This window comes from Ursus maritimus, unplaced genomic scaffold, assembly GCF_017311325.1.
Source record: "Ursus maritimus isolate PB19 unplaced genomic scaffold, ASM1731132v1 scaffold_2, whole genome shotgun sequence".
NCBI lineage: Eukaryota > Metazoa > Chordata > Mammalia > Carnivora > Ursidae > Ursus > Ursus maritimus.
In genome coordinates, this window is record NW_024424452.1 from 100,570,179 (window position 1) to 100,582,758 (window position 12,580).

Here is a 12,580-nt window from a genome sequence, read left to right on the forward strand (position 1 = left end):
ACAGTTCCCCCCCCCCCCCGCACTGCCCCCTTGGAAGGAAGCTATGGGCTTGGGCATGAAAGTCGCTGAGGGCTCACTTGCTCTGTGCTGGTGGAGAGCCGGCAGGAGAGGGAGAAGTGCCCCTGACCCGGTTTGTCTCAGCGCCCCCCCCCCCGTGCCCCCTCCAGCTGGTACTGCTCAGCAGCCTCTCTGCTCACCAGCCTGCAGATGTTGGGGTGGCGGGGCAGGGGAGTGTCACTCTGCTGCTGCCACTGCTACCAGTGACGCTTCTTGTGGGGGCTGTGAGTAGGTCAGGACCTGCCTGGGGCTTTGGTTAACCCTCCGTGGGAGACAGGAGGCTCTGAAAACTTCTCGGCGCCCTCAGCTCAGGGGAAGACAGAGCTGTAGAGAAGAAACGGGGCAGAGCAGCTGCCTTTCACCCTCCAGACCAGAGACAGTCCCCACGCTCTCCCCCTTCAAACCCTACCTTGACCGTGGGCCTGAGGTTCTGGGCTCTGATGTCCTCCCTTGGGCGCACAGGAGGCCGTGGCTCCAGCCCGTAATTCCTGCTCTGTGGCTCCCCGCCCAGCCGTGCTCTCTCCGGAAGGAGGAAGTAGAAAGGGATTAATAACTAGTAGCTGAAAGGTGTTTTGAATTAAAAAGAAAAAGCAAACGAATAAACAACAACAAAAAGAGAAAGAAAGAAAAAGAAAAGGAAAGGAAAGAAGGAAAGGAAAGGAAAGGAAAGAAAAGGAAAGAAAAGAAAAGAAAAAAAAGAAAGAGGAAGAAAGAAAGAAAAGAAAAAGCCCCCCCCCCCCGCCCCCTGGGTCTCCACACAAGGCTTATTTGATTTAGGATAATTACTAATTATGCCAGGTGGGAGTAATTAGCTATACCCTGCAGGTGGCGGGGAGCAGTCAGGTGTTACACTAATTTACCATAGTGAACTTGAGGAGAAATTCCCCGCACCACGCACCTCTAATTGTAGTAGGTGCTCAGAGTGCGTTTGTTGACTGACCACACGTGCCTTAAGCAATGCTGTCTACTAGAATTTCATGTTCTGTATCTGTCCAATATGGTAGCCGCTAGAGGGGCTCCTGAGCATTTGAAATGTGCCTGGTGCGATCGAGGACCTGAATTTTTAATTTTATTTCGTTTTAATTAACATAACCCCAGGTAGCTAGCGGCGACCTGCTGAACAGTGCAGCCTTTGAGAATGCTCAGTTTGTGGGTATGATCTCTACAGTTACCTCCCCACCTGGGGAATCCCGTGGCCACTGCTAGACCCAGGGCAGGGCAAGGTTGATCCAGGGCTGGGTCGGAGCAGTGTGGCTGCGACAGGGAGCAGCCCTCAGGAGCGGCTCGTGTTTGGGAGCAGCCCTCAGGAGCGGCTCGTGTTTGGTGGCAGACAGACGTGCCCCACCCGTGCCTTACCTCTCCAAAGGCAGTGGGTCTCCAGATTACCCTCTTTGCAGTGCACTTTTTTTGGCCAATGATCTGCTTGTTTTTGTGAAGATTAGGGATGATCGGACACGATGTCTTTCTTCCCAGACCACATAGTCAAACCGAAGCACATGACTCTAACCCCAGCCGCGTCACTGGGCCATGATAGTACCAGTCCCACAATTTCTTCAACTTGACATCTGTGAAAAACAAAACTCTCTATTCTCCAGGGTTTTGTAAAAGATCAGAGGCAGAGAACCAGGATTCAATGAAAGGGTGTCTCCTCATTTGAACCCCAAAGCGAAGGCTAGTAGGAGCCAAGCACAGTGTGAAAGAGCTCGCCACTTGGAGTGGGCCCAGCTCCTTGGGCAGTATGCCCTACAGGGTTTAAGAACCACTCTGGGTAGAGTTTTTATTTCATTTAAGTTGTGGAGCAAAGGCTGACAAACTTCTGTAAAGGCTCGGAGAGTAAATATTGTACGGGCTTCATGGGCTATACAGTCTCTGTCACAGCCACTCAACTCTGCCCTTGTGGCTTGAAAGCAGCCAGACATTACGTAAACCAATCTGTAGCTGTGTTTCAGTAAAACTTTATTTATAAAAACAGTTCACTGGATTTGGCCCAAGGACCCCCAGTTTGCTAATCCCGGTTATAACGGATTTCAAGATGGCTGGAATTGTTTACTTTTCTTAGAACTTTCTGGATAATGACTTATGCATTAGATGCCACTAATAGGAGGGCCGATAAATGGTAGTGGTGATGAGCCAGACTTGGTCCGACTGTCTGGGCATGAATTCTGACTCGGTCATGTTTTGGTAGATTGACCTAAACCATGTTCCTCAATTCCTTCTAGCTTCGGTTTTTTTTAGCTGTTACACGATGATCATAGTATTTACCTTCCATGGTGGTTGTGACCATCACCTGAATTAATATATATGAAGAACTCAGAAAAGTATTGGCACAATAGAAATTCTAGCTATTATTAATGTCCCCTCATCATCATTATCAAACATAGTTGAAAACACTTTGTGAATTCCATCCAGGTCTCTTTAGGAGGATTCTCAAGGTCTGAAGTTTCAGTTTGTTCAAGGGCAGTGGGAAATAGAAGTTCCTTCGGATTTCTTGGGTCACAGCTGCTGCTAGGCCATGCAGAAATGTCATACTCTCATTTCCTTCAAGTGACCTGCCATATCACCAATTGAGGAACCTTCCATATCCAGCCAGACCAATGTGAATTGATCCCACAGCTCAGATTCCCGCTTTGCACTGCTCTTGGGGCTGGTAATGCAGGATTTCTCAGATTTGGGGTCCTTGAATTGTATTTATGATCTCAGAAGACTGGAAAAGTTAGGAAAATAATTTTCATCCCAAGGGCCTTCCAAAATGACACTTTGCCTTTCCCTTCCACCGCCAGGAAACCCTGCCAGTGGAAGCCCTGGCTTTTTTGACAGATGGGGAAACTGAGGCCCAGAGCATTGAAATTGCTTATTCAAGGTTGCATAGCTAATGGCAGAGCCAGGATTAAAATCAGGTCTCCTGTCTTCTCGCTCCTAACTCCTGATTTTTTTTTTCTACTTCCAAGTCATAAACTCATATCCAATGTAGTATTTAGTACACAGTTGGTATTTCCTGATAAGGGATGTTATCAGGAAGGGGTGGGGTCAATGCTGCTGGCTAACCCAGATCTGTAGGTTGATTTCCTCACCTCCTTCTCTCCCCTTTGACTTTCCCAGAGCTCAGTGCCTCAGATGACAGCTCCCTATCAGATGGGCTGCTCTTGGAAGAAGGTGAGAGGGGTAGTTTAGGAACTTTTGTCAGGGCTGGGCTTCTGGAAGACGGGGGGGCTTTGGCAGAGTTCACTAGTGAGGACTTCAGTGGAAAGTGGAGACTTAGTGAACTAGTGAAGGCAGGGGTGCCGGGCTGGGCTCAGGGTCTCCACTCCTGCTTGATGCTAATTTCTATGTGCCCCTGCACATGTTCTTTTGAGGGTGGGGATGCGCTGACCCTTTCCCATTCTAGAAGTTCAATCATTTTGACAGGGAAGGAAAAAAAGTGAATTCTAGCAGAGCCTATAAGATCTGGGATGTCCATGTCTTTGCCCTGGGACATTATTTCAACATGCAGCTGTCAGACCCTAAGAGCCATCTGGCCACAATCATTGCCCTTTTTGACTAGAGGGTAGCACTAGGGAAGGAAACACAGTCAATAGATTAAAAAACCCTGTTTATAAACCCTAAGGATGCTGGGGGTCAAGGTGGACCAAGAGGATAGCGCAGTCCTGCCTAGGGGAGTGCCCAGGTCAATAAGGGAATAGCACACATGGGCACGGCATGAACAAGAAAAATCAGTAAGCAGGAAGTTAGCTGCAGACACGGTAGTAAGAGCAAAGGTTAGAAGGTGGAATAATGTGAGCTAAGGAGAGTCAATCTGGGGAGGCTTCTTGGAAGAGGCAGGTGTGAAACAGCTGTGAGAGAGAAGTCCCAAAGGAGAAGAAAACATCTTCGAGTGTCTGGGCCTGGAGCCACAGCCTGGAGCAGCCAGACAAGCAGCCGCGGGAGGGAGAGCAAGGCACGGGCCACGGAGGTTCTTGGGCCAGTTTTCCAGCCCCCGCCTTCACCAGGTTCTTTTGCCCCTGCAGAGGAATCCCAAGTGTCAAAACCTCCCCCGGAGTCCCCAGCTCCACCTTCCCGGCCTCTCCCACCCCAGAGCCTCGAGGGCTTGCAGCCAGCAGGACCTGAGACTGCGGGCCTGGAGCGGGCCCCAATCCAGAACAGCCCCTGGAAGGAGACCAGCCTGGACCACCCCTACGAAAAGCCCAGAAAGTCTTCTGAGCCCAATAGCGAGTCCAGGTCAGGATGGGGAGAAAGGCAGGTGGGGAGTAGGCGGGAGCTGTGCTTGGGTGGGGCAGGAGTACAACAGGGTAAGGCACGGGAGACTGCCCCTCTCCTTAACTGTGATGGTGGGAGGTATGAGTTTTGGGGTCCCCTTCCACTATGCCCCCTTCCTCTGCACAACTCGAGCCCCTCAATGGAGGCATTTTTGCCCCTGACCCGTCTCTAATCCTTTTGCAGCAGCCCAGCCACCACGCCACAGGATGGGCCCAGTACGTCCAGCCTGTGGCTGCTGGAGCCTGCCTCCTACCACGTGGCTCCCGTCCGCAGTATTGCTGGCCAGTGGCACGGCCGCACCAGCGCCCCCGCGACCCCCGAGATACAGGGGAGGAGGGGCCCGTCGCAGTCTCTGAGGTAAGAGGTCACCCCGTAGATGCAGGGGGAGGTGGCACCCACTAGGGACAGCTTGCATTTGGAGGGTGGTGGCTTCTAGGATATAGGTGGGACTGTGGGTGATACGTGGCTGGTGCTGTGGCTTCTCCATGGGATCCCTTCTTGGGGCAGCTCTCAGTAGAGGCTGTGCCACCCACAGTCAGCAAAACCAGAGGCACGTCATTCGTGAAGCAAGCTGTTTTCTGCACAACACAATTCATGTTTTCTCCCCTTAGCCATATTCTCTGATGGCAAGAGAATATGGAACTTGGTAGATACTTCGGCAATTGCCTACGATTGTTTTGTTATCGGTCACTGGCAATGGGTGGTTCACTTTCTCAATTGATGTGCAGTCGATTCTCACTATTTGCGGTAGTTTTATGTCCCATAAAGTCACTGCAAACACTAAATTAGCAATACTGAACCATTGCTCCCTGGGAAAATATCGGGTTAGGCTCCTGAGAGCTTCGGGGCACAACACTTTTGTCAACTGATCAATACATATCCTTGTTTAATGTGTGTTTCTGTTTAAAGACACCTCATTTAATATACATTATTGACTCATTAACACTGAATTCCTGGCCGATAGCACTCTAGGTCATGCTGGAATAAAGCTCATCTCATATGTATATTCCGCAGAAGGCACACCCATAGCCTTTCTCCACTTAAGCACACCAGACTGCAGCACTATGCTTTGGGGCCGTTTTAAACAGGGATGTCACCAAGAGAAAGCACAAAAATACGAAACACGGGACACTAAATCGACCGTGGAGAGGATACTCGTTTATTGTATGAAAGTCGAAACGAGAAGTCAGAGCACTGCCTTGTTCTGTCTCAGTTGAGAACGTGCCTGGTGGGCTTCTCACAGTTTTCACCATTCTGTGCACGTCCGCAAATGACCACAAGTGTTGTGAGTGTTGATTTGAGGTTACAAATACATTTTCGCTGTGGGAGATTTTGCAAAGACAGAATCCGCAAATAATGAGAATCAATTGCGTGTTGTTTTCCAAGTGTTTTCCCAATTTTCTTGGTGATAGTCTCAGTGACAGAGCTAGGCCAGGCAGTGTTGGCTGCACCACACGAAAGCCCTGGGCACGATTGCTGGGTTCTTCTGTCCCTTTACATGTGCTTGTCAGGCAGCGCTGGACGGGCCGGGGGCGGGGGGGGAGGGGGTGCGCAGCTTGGGACAACTGCTCTCCAGTCAAGCAATGAATCTTATATTTTATGTACTTCCAGGGCTAGGTGACAAACAGTGCCTTTGTGCAGATCGGTAAAAGGCGCCCCCCTCTGGGCAGACACAGCCCCACCACAGGGCATATTAACCCTCGAGGGCTGGATTTCAGCCCCTGTGAGTCCTGGGTGGCTGCCCTTCTGAAGGGCCAACCTACAGGCGGCTCCCCTGTATTAGTTTGGTGGTGCAAAATACCCCAGAGTGGGTGGCTTAAATGACAGAAGTTCACTGTCCCACAGTTCTGGAGGCTGGAAGTCCAAGATCAGGGTAGGGTTGGTTTCTTCTAAGGCTTCTCTCCTTGGCTTGTGGATGACCGGCCATCTACTTCCCTGACACGGTGTGCGCCACACACAGCTTTACAGGTGCAGCTTAGATACCCGACCATGGCTCCCCGAACAGATTCTGCGGCTGTCATGCCGCGGGACGCAGGGTCCCTCACGTGGCTGAAGATAGGGGACATCGCAGGGGCATCCTTGCCACAAACCGCAGAAGTGTGAATGCAGCAGGAGGGATATGGTGCATGGCGCATGAGGGCCGGGAGGGTGTCTGGGTGTTTATTTGGGGGGAGGTCTGACCCAAGACCCAGGCCTGTGAGCCATGCCTCCTCTGCCGAGACAAAGCGAGCGGCGGCCTCACGGGTTTATCTTCACCCCCCAACCTCCACCCCCACCCCAGGCCCAAGGGAAGAGCCTTGGCCTCCTGGACTCCCAGCCTCAGGGAGCCCCCCCACACTCAGTGCGTCTCCCCTTCCTCCCCCAGGACGGATTCCTTCCGGGCGGGTCCCGAGGGCCGAGGTCGCAGCGCCTTCCCCCGCCGCCGCCCCACTCACTACACGGTGACAGTGCCCGACTCCTGCTTCCCCCCGACCAAGCCCCCGCTTCCGCACCCCGCCTACCACTCCTGCTCGGAGGACAGCGGCTCCGACGTCTCCAGCATCTCGCACCCCACGTCGCCGGGCAGCAGCAGCCCCGACATCTCCTTCCTGCGGCCGCTGGCCCCGCCCGAGCCGCCTCGCCACCGCGGGGCCTGGGGCCCGGCCGGCTCGCTCTACCCCAAGCTGCTGCTGCCTCCCGGCCACCCGGCGGCCGGGCGCTACGTGCTGCTGGGCGAGAGCCCCCTGCCGCCGCCGGCCGAGTGGGAGCTGGGCCGCGCAGCCCTGGGCCGCGCCTACGAGGACGACGCCGCGCTGCTGCGCTGGCAGCGCCTGGTGGCGGCCCGTGGCCGCGTGGTGCGCACGCCGTCGCTGAAGGACAGCCCCGCGGGCCGCGCGCTCAGCAAGGCGGCGGTGTCCGAGGAGCTCAAGTCGTGGCACGAGCGCGCGCGCCTCCGGAGCGGCCGCCCGCACTCGCTGGACCGCCAGGGCGCCTTCCGCGTCCGCAGCCTGCCGCCGGGGAGAGAGGGCTTTGGGCGAGCCCCGGGGGCCCGGACACAGGTACGGGAGCGGCTCCGGGGTCCCGGGCCGTCAGCGGGACGGGCTGCAATTCTAGCGCGCCCCAGAGCAGAGGCGCGGTATGCCGACAGGGTGGTGGCTGCCGCCATCCCCAGCTCGGGAGGACCCACGGCAGAACCACTCCCCCGGGGCCTTTGGAAGGCCCTCGGGACTCCCCTGGGGCCCCTCCTAATGTTGCCTCTGGCTCAAGAGCACATACCCACGTACCGGGTGGAGGTGATCCTGGCAGAGAGCGGAGACTTTTTTCCTTAGGGCTCCATAGATGATCCGCAAAGCAGATAAGCCTCTATTCATAATCGGAAATCCCATCCGAATTAACCCCCCAGATTTCCTGACCTGAAGGCTCAGGACAAAGGGAGTCTGAAAACGTGTTTGCGAAAGCCAGGACCTGTGAGTGCCTGTGGTTAACTTCCTCTGGACAGCCCTCCACACCTCTGGGCTGAGAAGCAGGGTGGCTGATGGTTAAGGGCACAGACTCCGAAGTTAGGCTAGGGGGTTCAAATCTCAGCCCTGCTACTCGGAAGTGATAATGATTGGCCAGCTGTCTATCTCGGCGGGCCATGACCTTTAAGGGAGTTATTACGTGTGAAATGATCAGATTCGTGTATAGTAAGTGCTAGTAAGTGGTATTACTCTCTGTCAGGGACCAGATTGGTAAGATAGAGCACTCTGACGTGAGGTAAGGGTGTCCACTCTGGATTCAATGGCCCAGTTTCTTCATTCCGGAAGTGGGGGTAACACAGGAGTCCTGTCTTCTTTCTCCCTGGTACGGAGGGCTCTGCAGGGGGTGTGCTGCAGAAGCTACCAACAGGCTGCTTCTCTGAGACCCATGATTCCTAGTAGGCCCAGCTGCACGCCCCTCCCCCACCCACCAGGTCTCTGGGCTGCAGCTGGCATCCCGGCTGGGCAGCAGCCTGGCCCTGGTCCCAGGCCGCACCCTCCAGCTGCCGTGCTTTTGCTTTTCCCTTCCTGCCAGCTTGGACCTGTCCTCAGCCCAGGCCCAGCCCATCCCAACCTGCCCGACAGGGAGGGTGACAAGAAGGAAGCCCAGGAAAGGCGGGGAGGAGGAGGTCAGGGTGCCTGTCACACCCCAAAGAAAGCTGGAGTGGAAAATAGATAAGGGTGGCCCCTGGGGGACATAGAGCCTGCTGGGACGGGGGCAGGGGTGGAGTGGCTGGGCCCATGTCGCTGCCAGTCAGCGTCCTTAAGGGACGGGAATGGTGTGCCTGCATTTGCTGTCTGGACAGTTCTACCTGGTTTGCTCACAGATCTCTCCTTGCTTCCTGACCCTGGCAGGTGGCCACAGTGTATGTGCCCCGGAGATCACCCGAAGGGGCCCCCGTGCAAGTCTTTGTGCCTGAGAATGGCGAGATCATCAGCCAGGTGTAACCAAGGCCAGGTGTCACCGCGTGGCTCAAATGCCTCGGCCCAGCTGCCAGAAAATGCCAGAAAAGACTGTTGGACAGCAGGGCTGGAGCCGAGCCCTTCCACCCTTGAGTGCCTTCTTCAGCTCCTTTACCCCCATCGCAGGTCGATGAGCCGGGGCTGAGCCTTTTTTTTTTAATGTTTTTTTTTTTTTTCCAGAAACCCTGGCCTTAGGATTTATATTTGTGATTTGTCCTCAAGATCCCTATAATATGATGATGCTTTATTCCCCAGAGCTTGGTTTATTGGACTTGAGGCCTTGCCTGTCTGACTGACAGGATTTGTCTCCTTCTGCAAGCGGCGTGACGCATGAGGCAGAGGGGGCCGCGCTGGGATTCCTCACAGACTCTACCCTCTGGCTCCGAGAATGTCCCCAGAGAACAGTGCCTGTCTCACTGCAGCTGGAGGCATACTAGTGTGCCTCTCCGGCCCCGCAATTTCCCAGCTCTCTGGGTACTGTAGGGGTGTCTGGGCAGGGGGAGAATCTTCTTCCCCTTTATAACGTGCTCTGTGATGCACACACGAGGTGGTAAAGATCATACGTCCTGATGGAGTATTGTCTTCCTGGATGGACCCCTCTCTTTTCCTCACCCCATAACACCCCCCCCGAGGGGCCCTAGTCACTCACCATATGCTCTCTGTGCCCCTGTGGGCTCCCACATCTCCTCAGACCTCTGAGCCTTGAATTGGAGGCTTTGCCAGCTTGTAGCATTAGGAAGACCGGGCTGGCGGCTGGCCTGTGGTGGTGTTTGGTGGAGGCCGGCTCATACTTTGACCACCTTCTCTGGGCATCGTGACGACTTGCAACCCCACCCTTCCTTCTATCCCTTTTTCATTATAGTCCTAAAAAGCAATGCCTTCCAGATATTTTTGGAAAGGTACCATGTTTGTGGCATGTTCTCATAAGAGGGGGTAGTGGTCACTGCCCCGCCGCTCCTCACCCAGCTGTTCTTCTGCCCTGACACTGGGTTTCCTTGAAAGAGGGCACATCCTTATTTTTACAAATATGGGAATACTCACTCTTAATGGTGTTCATTAATTGTCCCATGTGCTAAGACTCAAGTAGGCCTGAAAATGGCCTGTGCGAAGACCATCCCACAGTCCCTGGGTTCTCGTCTTTGGGCTTCTTTGCCCTCAGAGCTCCTACTTTGAGGAGAAAACACAGAACGGAGGCGAGGTGGGGCTAGGGAGAGCGGAGTTCTGATTCTGCCCATGCAGAGCCCTTTCCCCTCTGAGTGCCCTGGAGTGGACAGAAACTACAAATATAGCTTACACCTCCAAGAACTTTGATGTCTGACCCCAAAGAACACAGTTCTCCCCACTGGACAGAAGGCAGTGTGGCCGACTGCACAAGGTTGCTGAGGGAGAAACTTAGGTGGCCCCTCAGAGGAATCTGGGGGAGGAGAGGAGAGCCTGAGGGCAAGCATTTCTGTCACTATGCTCTGACCCCATCCTGCAGCTCCCCCACTTCTTGGGTGGACGCTGGTCCCCTTACGTTCGAATGTCCTACTTTGAATTCTGTTCTCTTTCATTTTGTCTCGAAGCCCCTTTCACTGGTGTACAGCCATCTCCCCTCCCCGTGTCCTCCCAGGAGCCCAGAGCTCCTTTGGCTGAGCCCGGAGACATCCAAGCACCCCCCCAACATGAGCGTCCTTTATGTTAACTTATTGGTCCTGTATGATGCCTGGTACTTGGCGGCGGGGCTGGAAGTGTGTGGGTTTTAGTGCCAAATATGTCAATAAAGTCCGTTCTTTGTGATTGGTCCAGCTGACGACGAAGGTTCTTTTGTGGCAAGTTTCTGAGCAGAGGTTTTGCCCCGGATTCCTGCCTGGAGTGGTCCAGCCAGGTTCCTGGGGAGCGGTGGGAGGGCTGGGGTGGTAGAGGGAGGCTCTCGGGTTCTTTGCCTCCCTGACAGGATGAAATGAGGACCAATCCCCGCCAAAGCTCCCTAGGTCTCCAGGGCTTGAGGGGACAGGCTCTGGGAGTCACCTTCTCAATGGCAGGGGACTTTGTGGCAGCTTCAGGAGGTCTGAAGGCTTCCTGCGAGCCAGCCTGGGCCGTGGTCAGGGATGTGGGGGGGCGAAGAGTCTCCTTGAAGCTTTTCTTGGAGCTCTGGACTGCCCAGAGTGGAGGTTCCCACGAGAAGCAACCCCTTCAAAGCTGGACAACTGGGGAGCTTCCTGGCGTTCCCTACAAGGTCTCGTCCCCCATATCTGGGCAGGATTGCCAATGGCCCCTCCTTCCACCTGAGGACCAGGGAGTGGAGAGGGGTGGAGGAAAGCTCCAGCTTGGACCACCTCCACCCCTGCCCTGCAGGGGCCGCTACAGGACCTGGGAGCTCAGCGCCCCCTGGAGCCACAAAGCCCAGGAGCAGCGTGAGCCCCGGATCTGAGGTGCCTGGTGTGTCAGGTAAAATGGTCCCTGCCTGCCTGTCCCCCTCCACAGCAGACAAAAGGCAGGTGGCTGCGGGTAGGGGCGACTCCAGGCTGGCCCTGGGTGCTGAGCCCTGGGGACAGTGGGAATCTGTGGGCTTTAGGGGCTTGGCTTTCTTAGGCCTGATGGGGGGTGCTCCATTCCAGGTGGAGGTGGGTGGGGGAAGGGAAGGTGACTCCAGGGGTCTCTGGAAGACAGAGCACCCTGATGGTGGACCTGAGCGTCTTCAACTGCACTGAACTGCTGATAATGGGGTGCTTGATCCTGTATCATGAACAGCTGGATGCCTTAGGCCCAGGGAAGCTGACCGGGTGCTGGGAGTGCCGAGGGGACCGCCTGTCAGAGGAGGAAACTCCCTGCAACAGGACTGGCGGGGACCAGCTAACACCCGGGGAGACAAAAGAAAGCAGGGGGCAGGGCCTTCTGATGAGGCTCGTCTCAGAACAGCCAGCAATGGGATACGCGAGTTTGGGGACCCATACGCAAGGTGCCAGGCAGTGGTCTCCTGGTCCACAAGCAGGTGTCCCTGGGCAGTGTCTGGGAGGGGCAGACATTTAGGGGCTCTTAGCTCCCCTACCGCAGGGCAGAATGGGATTAGGAATTGGAGAACGGGGACAGAAGCCTCTGGTACAAGGGAGCTTTAGGATTTTAGCAGCAAGACTCCCAGAGGCAATTCGGCCCAGAGGCAGAGGGAGGGACACGGCTGGTGCCTGAGTCTGTATTTTAGACAGTAGTCATGAGGCCTCTGGGAGACCACCCCCGAATATGAAATTTGCCCATACAGGGAGAGGCCTGAATGGAAGAGTTGTAGGCAAGTCAGGATGAATCAGGGCGCTTCCGAGGGTCCCCTTTCTTCCCAGGGGGAGGGAAAGGGAAGCCAATGGTGGGGCCAGGCACTGGCATCGCTCAGCCAATTCCTTTTCTCATAAATGGCCTGCCTCCTGCAGCTTCACCTCTCGGTGGAGAAGCTGCCTCCCCGGGAAGGAGCATCTGACACGCGCCCTGCCTCCCGTCCGCATCACCAGCGGCAGGCGGCTGCCCCACGTCTGCAGATGAATCCATCTCCTAACAAGCAAAAATCCAACAGAGTAACTTTCTCGCAATCGACTGGCCAAGTCTCTTGGAATCCTAACTTAATGGGTGAGCAGCTGGCCCTGGCCCGGGCTGTGTTTCAACTCAGTGCAGCCTCAGAGGGGGTGGTGATTGCCCAGCCCTGGCTTGAGATGGCATCTCGTGGACACGAGTGGGCCCCCTTCTGGCTGCCCCCTTCACGGCTCTAGCCTCTGCATACTTGTCCATTTGCAGACCTGCCTCCATGAGCGGCCTGGAGCTGGGCAGGGAAGAGGACACTGGGG

At 55.2% G+C, this 12,580-nt stretch overlaps 1 protein-coding gene and 1 long non-coding RNA gene across 4 annotated transcripts in view; one reads left to right on the forward strand and one right to left on the reverse strand.

Annotated features, from left to right (window-relative positions):
- Positions 1 to 656, reverse strand: part of LOC121104044 — a 15,127-nt gene extending 14,471 nt beyond the window's left edge. Inside the window, exon 1 of the long non-coding RNA XR_005836424.1 lies at positions 467 to 656. This is a non-coding gene — a long non-coding RNA (uncharacterized LOC121104044). The remainder of the gene's footprint in view (positions 1 to 466) is intronic.
- Positions 1 to 9,707, forward strand: part of INAVA (innate immunity activator) — a 21,193-nt gene extending 11,486 nt beyond the window's left edge. The window contains exons 6-10 of one of the 3 annotated variants that reach the window (XM_040636430.1): positions 3,157 to 3,210; positions 4,062 to 4,272; positions 4,495 to 4,668; positions 6,677 to 7,349; positions 8,664 to 9,707. In XM_040636430.1, coding sequence (XP_040492364.1) covers positions 3,157 to 3,210; positions 4,062 to 4,272; positions 4,495 to 4,668; positions 6,677 to 7,349; positions 8,664 to 8,756 — 1,205 coding nt within the window. In that variant the 3' untranslated portion in view covers positions 8,757 to 9,707. Of the gene's footprint in view, positions 1 to 3,156; positions 3,211 to 4,061; positions 4,273 to 4,494; positions 4,669 to 6,676; positions 7,350 to 8,663 lie in introns of those variants that run through there. The other 2 variants (XM_040636431.1, XM_040636432.1) reach the window with 2 other exon arrangements.
- Positions 9,708 to 12,580: the final 2,873 nt, after the last annotated feature.